Source organism: Dermochelys coriacea, chromosome 20 (genome assembly GCF_009764565.3).
Source record: "Dermochelys coriacea isolate rDerCor1 chromosome 20, rDerCor1.pri.v4, whole genome shotgun sequence".
NCBI classification, from domain to species: domain Eukaryota; kingdom Metazoa; phylum Chordata; order Testudines; family Dermochelyidae; genus Dermochelys; species Dermochelys coriacea.
In genome coordinates, this window is record NC_050087.2 from 2,088,050 (window position 1) to 2,106,332 (window position 18,283).

The 18,283-nt window shown below is 58.1% G+C and overlaps 1 protein-coding gene across 1 annotated transcript; it reads right to left on the reverse strand.

Annotated features, from left to right (window-relative positions):
* Window positions 1-389: 389 nt before the first annotated feature.
* Window positions 390-11,574, reverse strand: PMEL (premelanosome protein). Its single transcript, XM_038378266.2, has 12 exons — window positions 11,151-11,574; window positions 7,753-7,878; window positions 6,778-6,924; window positions 5,290-5,430; window positions 4,641-4,802; window positions 3,734-4,135; window positions 3,107-3,652; window positions 2,578-2,700; window positions 1,990-2,074; window positions 1,507-1,709; window positions 1,174-1,261; window positions 390-760 (listed from the first exon to the last, which is right to left on the reverse strand). Exons 1-12 carry the CDS (start codon window positions 11,320-11,322, stop codon window positions 601-603), a joined length of 2,355 nt encoding a protein of 784 aa, XP_038234194.2. The 5' UTR covers window positions 11,323-11,574; the 3' UTR covers window positions 390-600.
* Window positions 11,575-18,283: the final 6,709 nt, after the last annotated feature.

Consider the following 18,283-nt stretch of genomic DNA (forward strand, 5'->3'; position numbering starts at 1 on the left):
CCATGGTTTTGACCCACTCGTCCTGCTGCCTATCTCCTGGGGTCAGAGGCAGCGCCTTTCAGGGGAGGGACAAAGGGGAGGGGGCTGGGCTGGGCTCGGCTCTAGGGGTCAGACCAGTGTCACAGGACACCTGGGTTCCTACTCCCACTTCTGGGGGGGAGGCAATGTCTGCACAGGGTTGCAGGACACCTGGGTTCCATTCCAGTGATTGCAGGCACATCCCTGCCCCCTGCTGGAGGAGGGTGCTAAGCCTGACCTATAGCACAGGGTGGGGGGGTGCTGACTCCTGACTATCCCATACCCCCTCCCCCCCCTGCACAGCCAGCCCTGCCCCCCAGCATTCACCCAGCCCCTTCCCTGGCCGGGACAGAACCAAGCAGAGGCAGGCAGGAGTCTGAGTGTTTAATAGCTGGTAAGGACAAGGGCACTAACCCCCCCCCCACAGGGTGCCAGCTGGAGCAGGGGAAGGCTCCCTCCTTCCCCCCCCCCCACATGCTGGGGGGGCAGGGAGCAGTGCGGCTTTGGGGCTGGGTGTGTCGGGCATCCCAGCCCCCTCCCCAAGTGGCAGGGGCAGGGTCCTTTCGGGGGGCATCACTGGCTCTAGACGACGTTGCTGCTGAGCAGGGGGCTGCTCTCGCCGGTGGGCGTGGTGCTGAAGGCCTGGTGCAGGAAGAGACGCAAGGCGGCACGGTCAGGTAGCAAGGCCCAAGGCAGAGGGCTGCAGGCGGGGCCTGCGGGCAGGGGTCTGTACTTCACACGCCTGCTAAGGGGCAAAAAGAGAGGGGAGGTGTCATACCTGGCCAGCCGGGACTCAGGGCTGCCCCCCCCAAATAAAACCTCATCAGGTGGGGGCTGGCTCCCCAAAGGGCAGCCCACAAAGCAGGGAGCTGGGTTAGCCCCAATTGTGCCACTGATGCACTGTGCCTCAGTTTCCCCCTCCATAACTGGGATCTCATAACTCTCCCTTTGAGCAGCGGGAAAGCTCTTCGGGGCTGCGCCTGGTGCAATGGCGCCCTGATTTCGGCCAGGGGATGCTGGGCAGCCCGGGGATGCTGGCCTGTAAAGCCGGGCTGGGCTCTGGGATGGCTCCGTTTGGCGAGCAGCTGGGAGCAGCGGGATCTGGCTGAGCCTGGTGCAGCCCCGGCGTCTGAAGCGGGTGGGGGCTGGTCTCACCTGTAGGCGTAGGACACGGCCCCCAGGGCCACGGCCACCAGCATGAGCCCCACGATGAGTGTGATCCTGGGCGTGGCGGGATCGGCACCTGCAGGGCACAGACACGGGCAGCAGGGAGGTGGGGTTGGGGCTGCACCCGGCAGGACGGGGCCAGCCAGCCTCTCCGTTACCGCTCTCTGGCCTGGAGTGTCTCGGAGACGGCTGAGCCCCAAACTCCCCAGAGCTCGCGGTGGGGGAGGGCTGGCTCAGCTCACTGTGTAGCCGTGAGGGGGTCGCACCATGCTGCTCGCCTCACCCTGCACAGCCCCCCACCCCCGCAAACCCAGCCCCTACCTCGGATGCTGACTTGGGTGCTGGCGACGGCCAGGCTGGCGGGGTTGGCCAGCGAGATGTTGAGGCAGTAGAGGCCACTCTGGTTGAAGGCCTGGCGCAGCACCAGCTGGCAGACGGGCGCCGGGGGCACGGGACTGCAGACACTCTGCTGGGGCGTGAGGCACGTGGGGTCCAAGACGGTGGTGCAGACCTCTTCCGGCAGGCTGGAGGGAGGGGGCAGGTAAGCCGTGGCCATGGGGGAAGGGGGCACCCGCAGGAGGCGGGATGGGCCAGGTGCCCCTAGGAGCCAAGCTCGGCAGGCGTGGGGGATGGGACAATGCTGGGGGTGGCTTGGCCCAGGGGATCTCCCCCAGCACGTGGCAGAGCAGAGCCCGGCTTTGAGGTTCTGCTGCAGGCCCTAGGGTGGGGGGGGGTTGGTGCATGAAGCCACCCCACCAGCAGGAGCCATGCCCCTCCTACTGCCACCCCCCTGGTGCCCCCTACCTCCCCTGGCAGGTCACGGTGAGGTCCACGGCGCTCTCGCCCACCGCCGGGGCCACCTGGACGATCTCCATGCTCTCGATCCCCTCTGCAACGGGCGGGCATTAGGGGGGCACACGCAGCCGGGCCCTGCCCCAAGACCCTCCCCCCCCCACCCACGGCCACCCCGGGAATCAGCCTACCCCCTCCAACCTGCTCCCAGGGAAATGGCCCAGCAGAGGGGCCGGGGGCTGGTCCAGAGCCTAGTGCCCATCGCTCTGGTCCAGATACAAGGGTGGAATGGGAACGGCTGGGGGGGTCCCTTCACTGTGCCCCATTCCCAACCACATGTGGGGGCAGGGCAGCCCCCCCAGTCAGGGTGAATCTCAGCCCAGGCCTTAGTGCAGACTAACCCCCAGGGACCAGGGAGCCCCCGGATTTCACCAGCCGGCCCCTGCCCCGAGCCCAGCCAGACTGGGATGGCCCCTCCCAAGGCCAGACTGACCCGGCTGCGGTGGAGGGCCCCCCCCCATTGCTCGGGGCCAGGGGCTCGCTGGGACCCCAGGCTGGGGGCAGCCCCACGAGCGCAGGAGGGCCGTGCCCCCAACTCACGGACAATCTCCAGCTCTGTCGAGAAGGTGCCGTATCGGTACAGGAGGCAGCCGGCGGGCGCCTGCCGCTTGGCCAGCACGAGAGCCTCGGGGGTGGCAGGATCCGTGTTGCCGACGGCCACGTCTGCGGGGAGACAAGAGGCTGAGAGAAGGGAGACACCCCCCCACCGAGACAGGCCCTGCCCACCTGGCGAGACCCCTGGGTCACAGTCACCCTGCCTGGGGGACGCCCGACATTGTCCATCTCTGGCCCGCGTTGATGTTGGCAGCTGGGCCTGGGACCATGCTGCCCTCCACCCTCTGGGCCCCCGTGACACTTGGAACCACAGCCAGGGCCCCATGTCAGGCTGAGCCGAGCCTCCCCAGCCCGGGCCGGGCACTGACCAGCGTCAATCCCCTGGCAGTCAGGGCAAGGACCCTGCCCCCCGCAAGGTGAACTCGCCCAAACTGGACCCCTGAAATCATTGGGGAGTGGGGGGGTCTTTTGGGTCAGCCCCGTGGTACTCCCCCTATGCAAGGTGAGCACCCACCTGCTGCTTCCAAGCTAGTGTTGGCCACGATTCCTGCCACACTGGCCAGCGGGTTGGCCATGGAGGACGCAGATGCTGGTGGCAAGGTGCCCGGCGGGCTGGCCACGGAGGACGCAGATGCTGGTGGCAAGGTGCCCGGCGGGCTGGCCACGGAGGACGCAGATGCTGGTGGCGAGGTGCCCAGGGGGCTGGCCACGGAGGACGCAGATGCTGGTGGCGAGGTGCCCGGCGGGTTGGCCACAGAGGACACAGATGTAGGTGGCGAGGTGCCCAGCAAGTCTCCAGCAGCAGAGACGGAGGCAGGGAGTGGTGGGTCCACAGAAGCCACAGCCAGGTCTGAGCCAGCGGCGACGACGGTGACCACCGACCCAGGTGCCACGGCAGGTATGGTGCCAGTTTCCAAGGCAGGGGTGGGAGCCACGGTACCGCCAGCAGCCGAGGTCACAGCACCGGACAGGGAGGCGCCTGTGCTGGGCACCACGGGGCTGGAAGGGACGGAGGCTGTGCCTGCCGTGGGCGTCACTGGCTGGGCCGTGGCGGTGGGCACTGTGGGCAGAGAGAGCGAGAGCTGCAGCCGGTTCCGGGCTGGCACCCGCAGCCCAGCCTGGGGACACGTCCACCACTTACCCACGCTTAGTGCCTGGCCCGGTGTCTGTGTGGGGCTCCTGCTGGGCGCCAGGCTGGCTGGAGCCGAGGTGGCGGTGGGCTGCCCTGGGGGGACCGTGGTGGGGTCCACGACCGGTGCTGGTGAGGTGCTGCCGCAGGCCACGGGGATGGCAGCCTGGAGCACCACGCGGGGCCGGAAGGTGCCGGCCTCCATGTAGGTGTGGGTGACGGTGCTGGCGCGGGAGATGAGGGTGCCGCTCTGGTCCCCGAAGTCCCAGGAGTGGGAGACGTCGGCGGCCTGCAGGTAGCTGCTGGGATCGTGCAGCCGGACGCTGAAGGCCACGGCCCGGTTCCGCACGAAGCGCTGGTCGCCCCCGTCCACGTCTAGCACCTGGGCGATGTCCACCGCGAAGGGCACCTGGTCTGGGGTCAGGGGTCAGGGAGGCTCCAGGCCTTTATGGAAGGGCCCCCCTGTCCCTGCAGACCCGGGGGCCCCCTGCTCCCTGGAGCCCCACAGACTTACTGCCTCCCTGCCCCCAAAGACCCTGGGGTTCCTCTGCCCCCACAGATCCCAGGGCCCACTGTCCCCACAGACCTGGAGCTCCACAGACCTGGTGCCTTGCTGCCCCCACAGACCCAGGGCCCCCTGTCCAGGTTCAGGCGCACACAGGGCTCCTAGGACCTGCTCCGTGCCCCAATAACACCCCCCCGACCTGTCCAGGGAGCTGCTCTGAGGAAGGGGGTGAGCACAGCCACCGGAGCGAGGCTGTGGCCACGGGATGGGGCAGGGGTGGTGGAGGAGGAAGGGGGCCAAATGGAGCCCACGGTGCCCAAGCAGCCTGGTGACACATGTGAAACCCATCCAGGCCCCACCCCGCCCAGCAGTCCCCGGTCGGTCAATCGCCCCTCAGCCCTGCCCGGGCCTCACCCGTGATGCTGAACTGGGATGTGGCCTTGCCCATGGGGATGAACTTTTGGCGCCCCCGGTAGTGATAGATCTGCACGTCCATGGCGTAGGAGCCCAGGGCCACCCCGGCCGTCTCCACTGTCAGCAGCGAGGAGGGGCCGTCTACCACCTGCCAGTACTGCCCTGTGGAGGACAGGGGGGAAGGTCAGGGTGCAGCCCCGGGAGGGAGCAGGGGGTGCAGAGCTGTGGGGCCGGGGCACAGAGACTCCAGTTCTTACTGGAGAGGCTCCTGCAGCATGGCGTGGTCAGGGGAGCTAGTTGTTAGAGCAGGGGGCTGGGAGCCAGGACGCCTGGGTTGTATTCCCAGCTCTGCCAGTGAGTGTGACTGGGTCTCGCTCTGTGCCTCAGTTTCCCCAATGATAGGAAACGCTACGAGAAGTAATTGGATAACGTTTGTTTGGTGCTTTGAAGAGTGGAAGATGCCGAGGGCTATTGTGGGGCCCTTGGGGCCAGCCTCAGGCTAGCGCTCCCCATGGGGCACCGGGGGCCAGCCGGGGGCCAGCTGTGTGGGGTGGAGGCTTCTGCCATGGCCCTGCCTGTGCCAGGTGCTCTGAGGGCTGTGCAGGGGGGGCGGGGGGATGGGTGGTGGGCGCGGGGGGCCGGCTCTCACCCCAGGTCCGCCAGACGTAGACGAACTTGCTACGCTTGCCCCGGGTGCTGGGGGGGAAGGGCTGCCCATCGGGGAAGATGCCGCCAGAGCCCTCGTCCGGCTCCTCTGGGAAGACAGCGTCCCCCCGTCTCACTCGGGTACCTGCAGGAGCGAAGGGGGCAGTTAGTTCTATCCTGACTCGGGGAGGGAAAGGGGGAGGGGTCTAGTGATTAGAAGGGGGGAGCTGGGAGCCAGGACTCCTGGGTTCTATCCTGACTCGGGGAAGGGAAGGGGGAGGGGGTCTAGTGATTAGAAGGGGGGAGCTGGGAGCCAGAACTCTTGGGTTTTAGCCCTAGTTCTACTGAGGGGGGGTTGGGATCCCAGACTCCTTGGTTCTATCCTGACTCTGGGAGGGGGTGTCTCGGCTTCGTTTCCCCCCACCCTTTCTGGGGATGAACAACCAATCAAAGGTGCAGCCCACAGAGCTCTCGCCCTTTCCCCGCCCTTCAGCTACCAAAGCCCTTTACACAGGAGGGGAGGGGGCTGGTCTGATGAGGGGTGAGATGGGGCGCAGCTTGATCTGGAGGTTGGGGGCAGAGTTAATTGCCAGATTGGGCTGACGTGGAGCATGAACTCCTGCAGCAGGACCCAGAATCCCCTGCCCCCAGATGCCTGGCAGCGCCATGTGCCCCCCCCCAAATGCTGGGCATGGCCCAGGGGCCGCCCAGCCAGAGACGGACTGCCCCCCCGCCCCGATTGTATACAAACCTCCAGATTCTGGGGTCTTGAGATTTGCAAAATGGGGGATCTATCCCTGGCTCTGGGAGGGGAGTGGGAATGGGGTCTAGTGGTTAGAGCAGGGGGTCTGGGAGCCAGGACTCCTGGGTTCTGTGTCCAGACCTGTCTGGGGAGGGGATTGCCTTAGGGGCAGCCAGAGCTGGTTCTGCCCTGCCCCCACCCCACCACACTGCCCGGCCTGGGAGCAGGCTGGAAAGGGAGCAGATCACTGCTGGGCAGGCAGACCCTGGGGGGGCTGAGGGCAGCTGCTGTTGGGCGGATGGAGCAGGGAAATGGGGGGCATCAGCACATCAGGGAACCTCCTGGCACCAGCAGCACCTGGGGGTGGGTGTCCAGCCCTCCAAGAGGGTCCTTTCAAATCCAGGGGACGAATGCGGGCGGCTTTCAAGGCAGCTCCCTATAGAAATACCAGATTCCACCCCCCCACCCTATAGAAATCCTAGACCCACTGCCACCCCAATATAGAAATATTGTGCATACAGCTCCCCCATGGAAATATGTATCCCCCAAGCAATAGTCTCCGCCCCACGTCCTGCTGAGATACTCCATACTCCCCTGCCCGCCCTCAGAAATACCGGGGCGGGGGGTTAGAGCCATGGCCCCTCCCCAGCTCCAGACGGGCCCGTTGCTCTGGGTGCGAGTCGTCGTTGGGGAACACGGCCCCCAGACCGGGCGCTGTGCTGGGAGGGGCGTGTCGCGGAGGGGGCTCACCGTCCACGGTGCAATCCTGGCTCCACACGACCCGGCCGTCGGGCAGCACCGTCTGGTTGCCGGGAAAGCGCAGGGTGATGGTGAAGGTGGCCCTGGCACCCGTAATGGTGGGGGCGTCATTGCTGATGTCAAAGGTCACGGTGCCACCTGGGAGGGGGAAGGGAAGGCAGCCAGCTGGTGGGGCGCAGATTAGGGGAGGGGTGCAGCCCCCCCCGCCCGGTGTTTCCATCTTCTCACAGGGTGAATCCTTCATCCCTAAACCCACATCTCTGCCAGTGCCCCTCACTCCCAACCCGCAGCCCCTGCTAGCCCAGCCCTGGCTACCCCCTTCCCCAGCTCTGCCAGTGCCCCTCGCTCCCGACCCGCAGCCCCCTGCACTCCCAGCCCTTGGCTCCCCCCTTCCCCAGCTCTGCTGGTGCCCCCCACTCCCAACAAGCAGCCCCCTGCTAGCCAAGCCCTGGGCTCCCCCCTTCCCCAGCTCTGCCAGTGCCCCTCGCTCCCGACCCGCAGCCCCCTGCTAGCCCAGCCCTGGGCTCCCCCCTTCCCCAGCTCTGCCAGTGCCCCTCGCTCCTGACCCGCAGCCCCCTGCACTCCCAGCCCTGGGCTCCCCCCTTCCCCAGCTCTGCTAGTGCCCCCCACTCCCAATAAGCAGCCCCCTGCTAGCCCAGCCCTGGGCTCCCCCCTTCCCCAGCTCTGCCAGTGCCCCTCGCTCCTGACCCGCAGCCCCCTGCGCTCCCAGCCCTGGGCTCCCCCCCTTCCCCAGCTCTGCTGGTGCCCCCCACTCCCAACACGCAGCCCCCTGCTAGCCCAGCCCTGGGCTCCCTCCTTCCCCAGCTCTGCTGGTGCCCCTCACTCCTGACACACAGCCCCCTGCTCAACCAGTCCTGGACTCCCCCACAGCTCTACCGGTGCCCCTCAGGCCCTACCCGCAGCCCCCAGTGGCACAGCGCTGGGCTCAGAGGGGCCAGGCCCTACCTTTCCAGCAGTTCTGCTGCCGGGGGTCGCCCTCCTGCCAGCGGGGATACAGCTGGGAGTTCCAGGACCCCTCGGCCAAGGGCTGTCGGTTCTGTCGGTCACGCCCCTGGACTCTGCTGGTGGCCCCTGGAGAGAGACGGGATCCGAGAGCCAGAGCTGGGATCGCGGGGAGGATGACCCAGTTCCTGAGCCCAGCCAGCAGGATCAGGCTCTGGCCCCAAGCCCCCGCCAGGGCGTGCAAAGACCCGTCCCTGGCCAGGGTGGATCAGGCTAGAACAGAGCTCAAGTGTTCCCCAGAGGCTGGCGTGGAGGGCTTGGGGGGTGGGGACTGGAACCCAGGACTCCTGGGTTCTGTGCTGAGATCTGGGAAGGGAGAGGTGTCTCGTGGGTTAGAGCGGGGAGGGAAGGGGGCAGGACTCCTGGGTTCTGTGCTGAGTTCTGGGAAGGGAGAGGTGTCTCGTGGGTTAGAGCGGGGAGGGGAAGGGGCAGGACTCCTGGGTTCTGGCCCCAGTTCTTGTGTGGAATATGAACGAGGTGCTTTGCAATCCACGGTGGGAAGGCTGCAGGGGGGCAGGGCGGATAATTCCCCATAAGGAGGACAGTGGGAGATTCGCTGCCCCAAAGCACTGGGCATGGCAGCTGCGCTGTGGCAGGACCCATGGCCCCGGCGACCTGGGCACCACCTGGCATCCCGGCAGCACGGGCAAGGAGATTCCAGCCGAGGCACCTCCAGGCCCCAGCAGACAGGCTCAGCCCCGCAGACCCCCGAGGCTCCTCCAGGCCCTGCTCCATGGGGCTCCATCACCACACCAACTGGGGGGTGGCTCCACCCTGCACCTAGCCTGCCCACAGCCCTCCCATGGCCTGGAGCCCGGCTGGCTGTGGGGAGCATGTGACGGATCTTCCACCCAGCACTTGAGGCTCCAGGCAAAACCCCTCACATGGGCCTCTAAATCCTCCACCGAGCCCTTGCATGTGACTCTCAGCTGAGTCCCTGGTGCAGGACGCTCCAGCCAGTGCAGGGTTAATGCACCCCTCCTGTACTACCACTCAGTGGGGAGGAGGAGCGTCTCAATCACCCCCGGACTAGGCAGCCTCTCAGGGTGGGAGGGGGGATGGAGCGTGTCCCTCTGTATCACTCTTGGATAGTGTGACCCACTGGGGGTGAAGGGAGGGGGGTTCAGTGGTTGGAGCAGGGTCGGGGCTGGGAATCAGGACTCCTGGATTCTCAGCCTGGCTCTGTGAGAGGAGTGGGGGTTAGAACAGGGGGACTGGACTCCTGGGATCTAGTCCCTGCTCTGGGGCTGACTGATTGTATGACTTGCGTCATGTCCCCGTCTCCCTTCGTGCCTCAGTTTCCCCAGCTGTAAGGTGCGGGGAATGCCAGTGACCCTGTTATGAGGCTCAGCACCTGGCAGTGAAGCGCTTTGGGATGCTTGGGCAGGAGGGGAGACTTCCCAGGGAAATGGTCTGACTTGCAACCACCCACACTCTGCGCCCCAACCAGACATGGGGCCAGGCAGGCCGCCCCCCCAACAGTGTGGCTCCACTGGGAAGTGAGGCTTTCAGGGGGGCTCCCTGCTGCAGACAGGCCCTAGGGGAGACCAGCAAGGGCTAAGGATGGAGAATCAGCTGCACCCTGAACCTGCCCCCTTAGGGGATCCCCCTTGCGAGCCCCTTGGCCAGGTATCCAGACCTCGATTGCCCAGCGGAGGCCCCCCCTGCTGCAGGTGCAGTGTTAATTCTCAGCACAGGGCAGGGGGTCTGGGAGGAGGCAGCAGGGTCAGCTACGGGGGGGACTGCAGGAAGGCAAACAGCAGGGGGAAGATGCCTGACTGCAGGGGTCAGTAGGTAGGTGGGGGGAAGGGTCCTTGCAGCAGTAGGTTGGGGCTGGGGAAGAGGGGACATCCCTGTGTCTGGCACAGCGCAAGGAGCTGTACGAATATTACCCGGCAGCTGCGGCCCCGTCTGTTCCCAGGAACAGCAGAGCAACCCGCAGCAGCAAAGAGTGACCAGGCCCCCAGGCTCTCTCCTCAGTATGGGGATGGGTGTGAGCACGGTGGGTTCCCCCTCTGGGTACCCCTCCCCGATTTAGCCCCCACATGCATGGAGCAGGGCGCGGCCCCATTCCCATCCTTCCCAGACGCTGGGCCTAGCGTGGGGGATTAGCAGGAGCTCTGAGCCAGCTCCCCACGCGGTTCGGCTTTACCGCTCCCCCTGCCCCCCAGCCCTCATTAATCTGGCAAGACAATTCCCAGCGGAGTGGGAACGCATCCCTGTTCCGGCCCGGCCTGGGGGAGACACTGGGACGAGGAGGGTTAAACCCACTGGAGCACCTGGCAGCACCAGCTCCAAACCGGGCCGGAGGGAGCCCAGCCTGTCTCCCTACATAGCTGCTTGGGGACAGCCGACGGACAGTGGGAGGCTGGTGCTACCCCGGGCTGCCCCTTGCCCGGCTCTGCGGGCTGGCCTGGTGCAGACAAGCTTTGAGGCGGGGGGCGCTCGGGGCATAGGCAGACCAGGCAGTGGGATTGGCCATCGTCTGGGTTGTGGAAATAATAGGGATGGGTGAGGGGCAAGGGGGAGGCCCCTAAATAGTCTTGCTCGGGGTCCCCAGTGCGCTAGCACCGTCTCTGTTCACTCTCAGCCCGTGGGAGCTGACCCAGCCATGGGAATCTGTCTGTCCATCTGTCTGTCTCCTCTGCAGGGGAAAAAACCCTCTGGATGCCTAAAGGGGGCACATTAGATCTGGAATCGCTATGGGGGGGCTATAAGGGATATTCCCATTCTCCCCCCCACACACACACATGCTCCGTGGCAACTTTATAGCCATTTGGCTGGCTCCCCGCCACCCCTGAACAGGACTTTAAGATCCCTTCACATTTTAGCATCACTGCATCCAAAAGCACCTATCACCCCCCGCCCTCCAGACAAACGTGCTCCCCCCTGCAGGGATGGAGCTGGGGGTCTGGGTCAGTTAATGAAGCTACATTAACCCAACAGGGCTCTTCACTGCCCTATTTGCATACCAGACACGCACGCCCCCCCCCCCCGACCCGTCTCTCATTCAGCTGGGACCATCCTCCCCACACAGCAATCTGGGAAGGGGAGAGGGGGTGTCACTAAGTTTGGGATGCCCAGTGTGACCCCCTGATCTAGGACATGGCAGGTAAATGCCCACATTGACCCCCAAGGGTATCAGAGAATCCCACCCCACACACACTCCTTGAGGCAGATGGAGACTCTGGGATTTTATGGGTACCAGCTCCACCGTTTTGAAGTCAGGAACAAGGTGTGATAGGGATTGATCCTGCCTTGGCCGGGGGTGGGTCAGATGGGGCCCTAGAAATCCCGCCTCCAGGCCCTTTGCTAACCCCAAGGACCGGGCCCCTACTCACTGTGTTGAGCTGCAGCCGCAGCCAGAAGGGCCCAGGCAGCCACCAAGTACCAGCTGGTCTGCATCTCCCAGCCCGTCCTTTGCACCTGCCCCGCGCACTCCTGGACCCCCTCGACCGGCAGAGAGGAGATGCATCCCAGCTGCCCTGTATAAGAAGCTGCCCTCATTTGCATAGCTCCACCCCCTTTCCTGGCACAACCTCATGAAAACCTCATTCCCCCCCCCCTCCCCCAGCAGTGGGGCGTGTGGGTGAGATCCCATCAGAAGTTTGTGTTTCTAGCACAATGGGGCCTCACTAGTTTTGCCTCCCAGACACAGCCTGGAATTTCACAGGGAGAAGAACAGACACGGGTTTCCGCTCTGAGAAGAAAGCGACTCTAATGATCACAGGAGGGACGAGTAACCCGTGATGCAACTTCACTACAGGGTCTTGGGGTGAAATTACAAGTCACTCCACTGCTGAACAAGGCAGATTCCACTTAGCTCATGGCATTTAGCTGCTTCTATTCACCCTCTCCCCGATACAGGAGCAAGGAGACGGGCTGCGCATTGAAAACTGATCAACAGAAACGTAAAACACACACACACACACACACAGAATTAGCGGGTGGAACTCACTGCTACAGGATAACAACAAGGAGTCCGGTGGCACCTTAAAGACTAACAGATTTATTTGAGCATAAGCTTTCGTGGGTAAAACACCACTTCTTCAGATGCATGGAGTGAAAATTATAGACGCAGACATAACTATACTGGCACATGAAGAGAAGGGAGTTACCTCACAAGTGGAGAACCAGTGTTGATGTAAGGACTGTCTGGTTTGGCCAATGTACATGGCAGAGGGGCAGGTACCCGTCTCGCTCTGTCTGAGGAAACAGATTGACAGAGCGAGACAGGTACCCAGAAATCACATACTACAGGACAGGCCCAACAAGAAAAATAACAGAATGCCACTGGCCATCACATACAGTCCCCAGCTAAAACCTCTCCAGCACATTATCAACAATCTACAACCTATCCTGGAAAACGATCCCTCACTCTCCCAGACCTTGGGAGGCAGGCCAGTCCTCGCTTACAGACAGCCCCCCAACCTGAAACAAATACTGACCACACCACAGAAACACTAACCCAGGAACCAATCCCTGTAACAAACCCCATTGTCAACTCTGTCCCCATATCTACTCTAGTAACACCAACACAGGGCCCAACCACATCAGCCACACCAACAGGGGCTCATTCACCTGCATGTCTACTAATGTGATATATGCCATCCTGTGCCAGCAGTGCCCCTCTGCCATGTACATAGGCCAGACCGGACAGTCCCTATGTAAAAGAATAAATGGACACAAATTGGACATCAGGAATGGTAACATACAAAAGCCAGTGGGAGAACACTTCAATCTCCCTGGCTGTTCTACAACAGATTTGAAAGTAGCTAAACTTGAACAAAAAACCTTCAGAAACACTTCAAAGAGAAAAGCAGAACTAAAATTCATTTGCAAATTTAACACCATTAATTTGGGCTTGAATAGGGACTGAGAGTGGCTGGTTCATTACAAAAGCAGCTTTGCCTCTCCTGGAATTGACACCTCCTCATCTATTATTGGGAGTGGACCACATCCACACTGATCAAATTGGCCCTGTCAGCACTGGTTCTCCGCTTGTGAGATAACTCTCTTCTTTTCATGTGCCAGTATATTTATGTCTGCATCTGTAATTTTCACTCCATGCATCTGAAGAAGTGATTTTATCCATGAAATAATTTAGAAGGGTTTTATCCATGAAAGCTTATGCTCAAATAAATGTTAGTCTTTAAGGTGCCACTGAACTCCTCGTTTTTTTTGTGGATACAGACTAATGCGGCTACCCCTCTGATACTTGCTACAGGATACTGAAGCCAAGCACTTGCGTTCCAGTGGTACATCCTATAACACTAGTGACTTAGATCTGGCCAACATACAGAGCTTCACCTGTTTAATTTAAGGTGTGATTTAAAGCCAGTCTAATTAAACCGATGCAATTTTATCTGTGGACACTTAAAAATGGCTTTAAACCCAGCTTATAGTGGTTTAGTGTGTGTCTGTGCTTGTAGACGCAAGCTAAACCGATAGATCCAGTTGTAAATTTCTAGATGAGGGTGCATACGGGGATGGGGGGTATTTGATGTCACTAATCCATTCTCAAATCAATTGCCATTAAACCAGCATGACTCTTGTGTGCAGAGTGCTCAGTTAGCTTGTGAACATAAAGGAAAGTCACGACTGATCACCCCGGTCCATGGGGTGAGCTCTAGGCCAAGCAAGGGAAACTGGAACTGCCAGTTAGTAGAACAAGGGCAGGTAATTTGAGGGACCCCAATTTACTAATTTGGTTGAGAACTGACCCTGAATAGAACTATTGCTGGGACTCGTTACATTGCAGTTATAATGTCACTTTGCATGGCAATAAACCTTCCCCTGGCTCTGTTTGCACCCAACCATCACAGCCTGGGGAGAGCTGGAAACTGACCAACATGAAACTGACTAGCCTGTGTTCCTCCCATACACAGCATCAGCATCAGAGCTGCCAGCCCTGCAGGGAGCTGGGGGTGGCTAAAGGCCCCAAAGGAGGAGTTTGGGACTAAGGAGTGGAATCAAGCTGCTGTGGGATTTTCGGTGGGTCTGTGAAGTGAGGCACAGGAGAGAGCTGCATCTGGGGAACTGGGCAGCGGTGCTGTAGACCAGATGTCTGGATAGGAAGCCTCGGTCTGCTCCGACCTCCATTCAAGGGAACAGGAACTTTGTACCTGTTGTAAGCAAACAAGTCACACTAAGAAAATACCTGATGGTATCACCCATTGCTGCTCCAGACAGGAAACTGACCCGGCAGGCCCCAAAATCTGCTGCTGCTCAGCAAAAAGGGCAGCAGAACACATGTAAAATCCTGTTCTGAACCCTGGTAAGCTCTCGGCTTTGGCAAGACCTTGTAGCAGTGAGTTCCACACGTTAATTGTGTGCTGTGCAAAAGGTATTAGTAACACAGGGGAGGGAATTTGTTTTTGAAATGTATCATTTTGAATCCATCTGTGTCCCTTTAATAAAAGGAACAAATTTGGAGGGATAATTCACAATGGTTATTGAATGCCAACATTTTTATGGCTGACTTAGAACAACGCTTCCTCAGCTCTCGTCCCCTAATGCCCCTACTCTACTTGCGCTACATTGATGACATCTTCATCATCTGGACCCATGGAAAAGAAGCTCTTGAGGAATTCCACCATGATTTCAACAATTTCCATCCCACCATCAACCTCAGCCTGGACCAGTCCACACAAGAGATCCACTTCCTGGACACTACGGTGCTAATAAGCAATGGTCACATAAACACCACCCTATATCGGAAACCTACTGACCGCTATTCCTACCTACATGCCTCTAGCTTTCATCCAGATCATACCACTCGATCCATTGTCTACAGCCAAGCGCTACGATATAACCGCATTTGCTCCAACCCCTCAGACAGAGACAAACACCTACAAGATCTCTATCATGCATTCCTACAACTACAATACCCACCTGCTGAAGTGAAGAAACAGATTGACAGAGCCAGAAGAGTACCCAGAAGTCACCTACTACAGGACAGGCCCAACAAAGAAAACAACAGAACGCCACTAGCCATCACCTTCAGCCCCCAACTAAAACCTCTCCAACGCATCATCAAGGATCTACAACCTATCCTGAAGGACGACCCATCACTCTCACAGATCTTGGGAGACAGACCAGTCCTTGCTTACAGACAGCCCCCCAACCTGAAGCAAATACTCACCAGCAACCACACACCACACAACAGAACCACTAACCCAGGAACCTATCCTTGCAACAAAGCCCGTTGCCAACTCTGTCCACATATCTATTCAGGGGATACCATCATAGGGCCTAATCACATCAGCCACACTATCAGAGGCTCGTTCACCTGCGCATCTACCAATGTGATATATGCCATCATGTGCCAGCAATGCCCCTCTGCCATGTACATTGGCCAAACTGGACAGTCTCTACGTAAAAGAATGAATGGACACAAATCAGACGTCAAGAATTATAACATTCAAAAACCAGTTGGAGAACACTTCAATCTCTCTGGTCACTCGATCACAGACCTAAGAGTGGCTATACTTCAACAAAAAAGCTTCAAAAACAGACTCCAAGGAGAGACTGCTGAATTGGAATTAATTTGCAAACTGGATACAATTAACTTAGGCTTGAATAGAGACTGGGAATGGATGAGTCATTACACAAAGTAAAACTATTTCCCCATGGTATTTCTCCCTCCCACCCCACCCCCCACTGTTCCTCTGATATTCTTGTTAACTGCTGGAATTAGCCTACCTGCTTGTCACCATGAAAGGTTTTCCTCCTTCCCCCCCCTGCTGTTGGTGATGGCTTATCTTAAGTGATCACTCTCCTTACAGTGTGTATGATAAACCCATTGTTTCATGTTCTCTGTGTGTGTGTATATAAATCTCTCCTCTGTTTTTTCCACCAAATGCATCCGATGAAGTGAGCTGTAGCTCACGAAAGCTTATGCTCTAATAAATTTGTTAGTCTCTAAGGTGCCACAAGTACTCCTTTTCTTTTTGCGAATACAGACTAACACGGCTGCTACTCTGAAACCAATGGTTATTGAATATGACTTACTTAGAAGCCGAGCTCCCATTGATTTTAATGGGAATTATGTGCCTAAATACCTTTGCAGATCTGAGCCTATGTGTTCAGGATATTATCCTGCTAAGAAAATGATTTCTGTGTAACTCCTCCCCCAAACACCAGACATATGAGCAAAATCCTGTTTAATAAACCCATGGCCAGACTGTGTTCCTATGTTCACCACTTTTACAAGACTGCAATAAATTTTGTACAAAGTATGCCTTGTGAGGTAGCATTTGGAAACTCATAATTCACTGATCATTATTGTCCTGGTAAAATAGGCGTGGCAACATTGTATGTAAAGTTATACGCTTCCACTGTATGATGTTACTAAAGCATATTTCAAATCTGGGGAAGCAGCCCAAACAAGTTCCTTAGCAACAAAAAGGCAAATTGATGCCTCAGCCAGGTGTCAACAAAATCAACTGGACTATCACCTGATTAAGCAGCCGTTCTTTGGCAGGAAGAAGGATGTCAGTGAGAAATTTACATCTTGGCAAAAGACCAGACTTGCTGTCACCTGAACCCCAGTTGGAGATGATTCTCAAAGAGGAGGAAAAGATATAAAAATAAGAAACAGAGACCCCAAATCACCTCTCTCCCCTCATCTCTACTCATGGCTTCAACAACGTTTGAAAGACAAAGGAAGCATCTGTGGACTGTGGAGGGGTCCTGGCCAAAGAGATCCAGCCAGACTGCTGTGAGCATGTGGTGAGAGAAATCCATTTACTTTAAGTTCATGTCGCTCGTTAAGTTAGGTATTAGTTTGCGTTTTACCTTTTATTTCTTTGTAACCAATTCTGACTTTTATGCCTCATTCCTTGTTATCACTTAAAATCTCTCTCTCTGTAGTTAATAAATGTGTTTTCTTGTTTATCTAAGTCAGTGTGTTTGGATGGAAGTGTTTCGGAATCTCCCTTTAAGATAACAGGGGGAGTGCGTAGCATTTGCTATTAATGTAATGATGGATTTTCTATGAACTTGTGCTGCACACAAGGAGAGAGCTGGGCAGTAGAAGACGCACATTTCTGGGGACAAGTCTGGGACTAGCAATTTGCTGGCATCATGCTGCAATATAACTCAGGAGTGGCTGGCTAGAAGCACTGATATATTCAGCTCGGAGTGATTTGGCACGCTAGAGGCTTTGTGAACAGACCAGGAGTGGTTGTTCTCACTGCGACACAGTATAAAAGGCACTCTAGATTCAAAAGTTGAGGGGACACAGCTGTCCATCAGTCCAGATTATACCGTGGGGAATGTCACAGCCCCCTTCGCAGAACTACATAAAGTTTAATATTTGGAAGAACTCAGGTCACATTCCATTAGCTCATTGGTCACTTATTCTTGTAGCAGAGATTTGGTTTGACCAGATTCAAAATGAATGGATTCTATTTATTCTAAGCATTAGCCAGATTGTGGGTGGAGTATGGCCTAGTGGTTAAAGCACAGGCTTGTGCATCAGGACTCCTGGGTTCTATTCTCACCTCTGAAAGTGAGGTCTCGTGGTTAGAGCAGACGATGGCGTGTCAGCCTAAACCCAGTTTTACCACTGTGAGACAGGAGGCAAATCACTTAACTCTTCTGCACCTCAGTCTTTCCACCTTAAAATGGGTCTTTTTATTATGTGCATTGCAGTTGTGCCTGGGATGCAGTCATGAACCATTGCGGTATATACCCACTGCAAAATATCAGCCTGTCCTTGGAGAGCACCTTACATCTACCTCTTAGGAAGATTGTGAAGCTCAAGTCATTAATATTGGGTAAAGTATTTTGAGATCTTCAGAGACAAGCCTCAGGGAAGCCCAAAGCAGAGTGAGTTTTTATCTTGTGTGGTTCTAGCCTTTTAATCTGCACAAATTTAATGGTGAAAGTGAGGCGCACAGCAAGGAAGGGACCGCCCACATCAGTCAGACGAGCGGTCCTCTCCCACCTGCTACCGATTTGCGGCTCCAAAATGAGACATCGCTGACAGTCGATGGTACAGATCCCCCTAATGCGATCCTCCTGCTCCCTTCCTACAGGCTTTGGCTAGCAATGAAATCGTTACCAATGGCCATCTGTGAAGTGACTCTGACACACAAGCGCTGTGGAGACTTTGTCCCCTGGAGGTGGAAGGCTGCCCCAAAGCACATCCCCAGGGGATGTCAGACTCCGTATGGACCTGGGCTTTCAGAACAGACCAGCCAACACTATCCGAGAGACACGCACAACTGTTAGAGCTGGATCCCTTTGGGGAGGAGACCCCAAGCTCTGGGAAATGAGAGAGAGCGGAAAGGAAGGAGCCGATTCAAACAATAAACCTGCAGCACAATAGCGGCCCCCCTGGCTCCGCGTTCCCGAGCTGAGCCCTGATGGGCAGCAAGCGAAGCCAAGCCGCACGTAAGCTCGCCACCTGAAATGGCAACGCGCAGAACAAAACCAGTTCAGCAGGAACTTGGCTGCCTTCCACTGC

Excerpts from the sequence above, each read along its gene's own strand:
- PMEL (XM_038378266.2), bottom strand. The coding sequence starts at position 11,322 with ATGCAAATGAGGGCAGCTTCTTATACAGGGCAGCTGGGATGCATCTCC. Across the intron at positions 4,136-4,640 it reads ATCCCAGTTCAGCATCACGG|ACCAGGTGCCCTTCGCGGTG; the intron begins GTGAGGCCCGGG and ends CCCTGACCCCAG. Across the intron at positions 761-1,173 it reads GCCGTGTCCTACGCCTACAG|GCGTGTGAAGTACAGACCCC; the intron begins GTGAGACCAGCC and ends GCCCCTTAGCAG.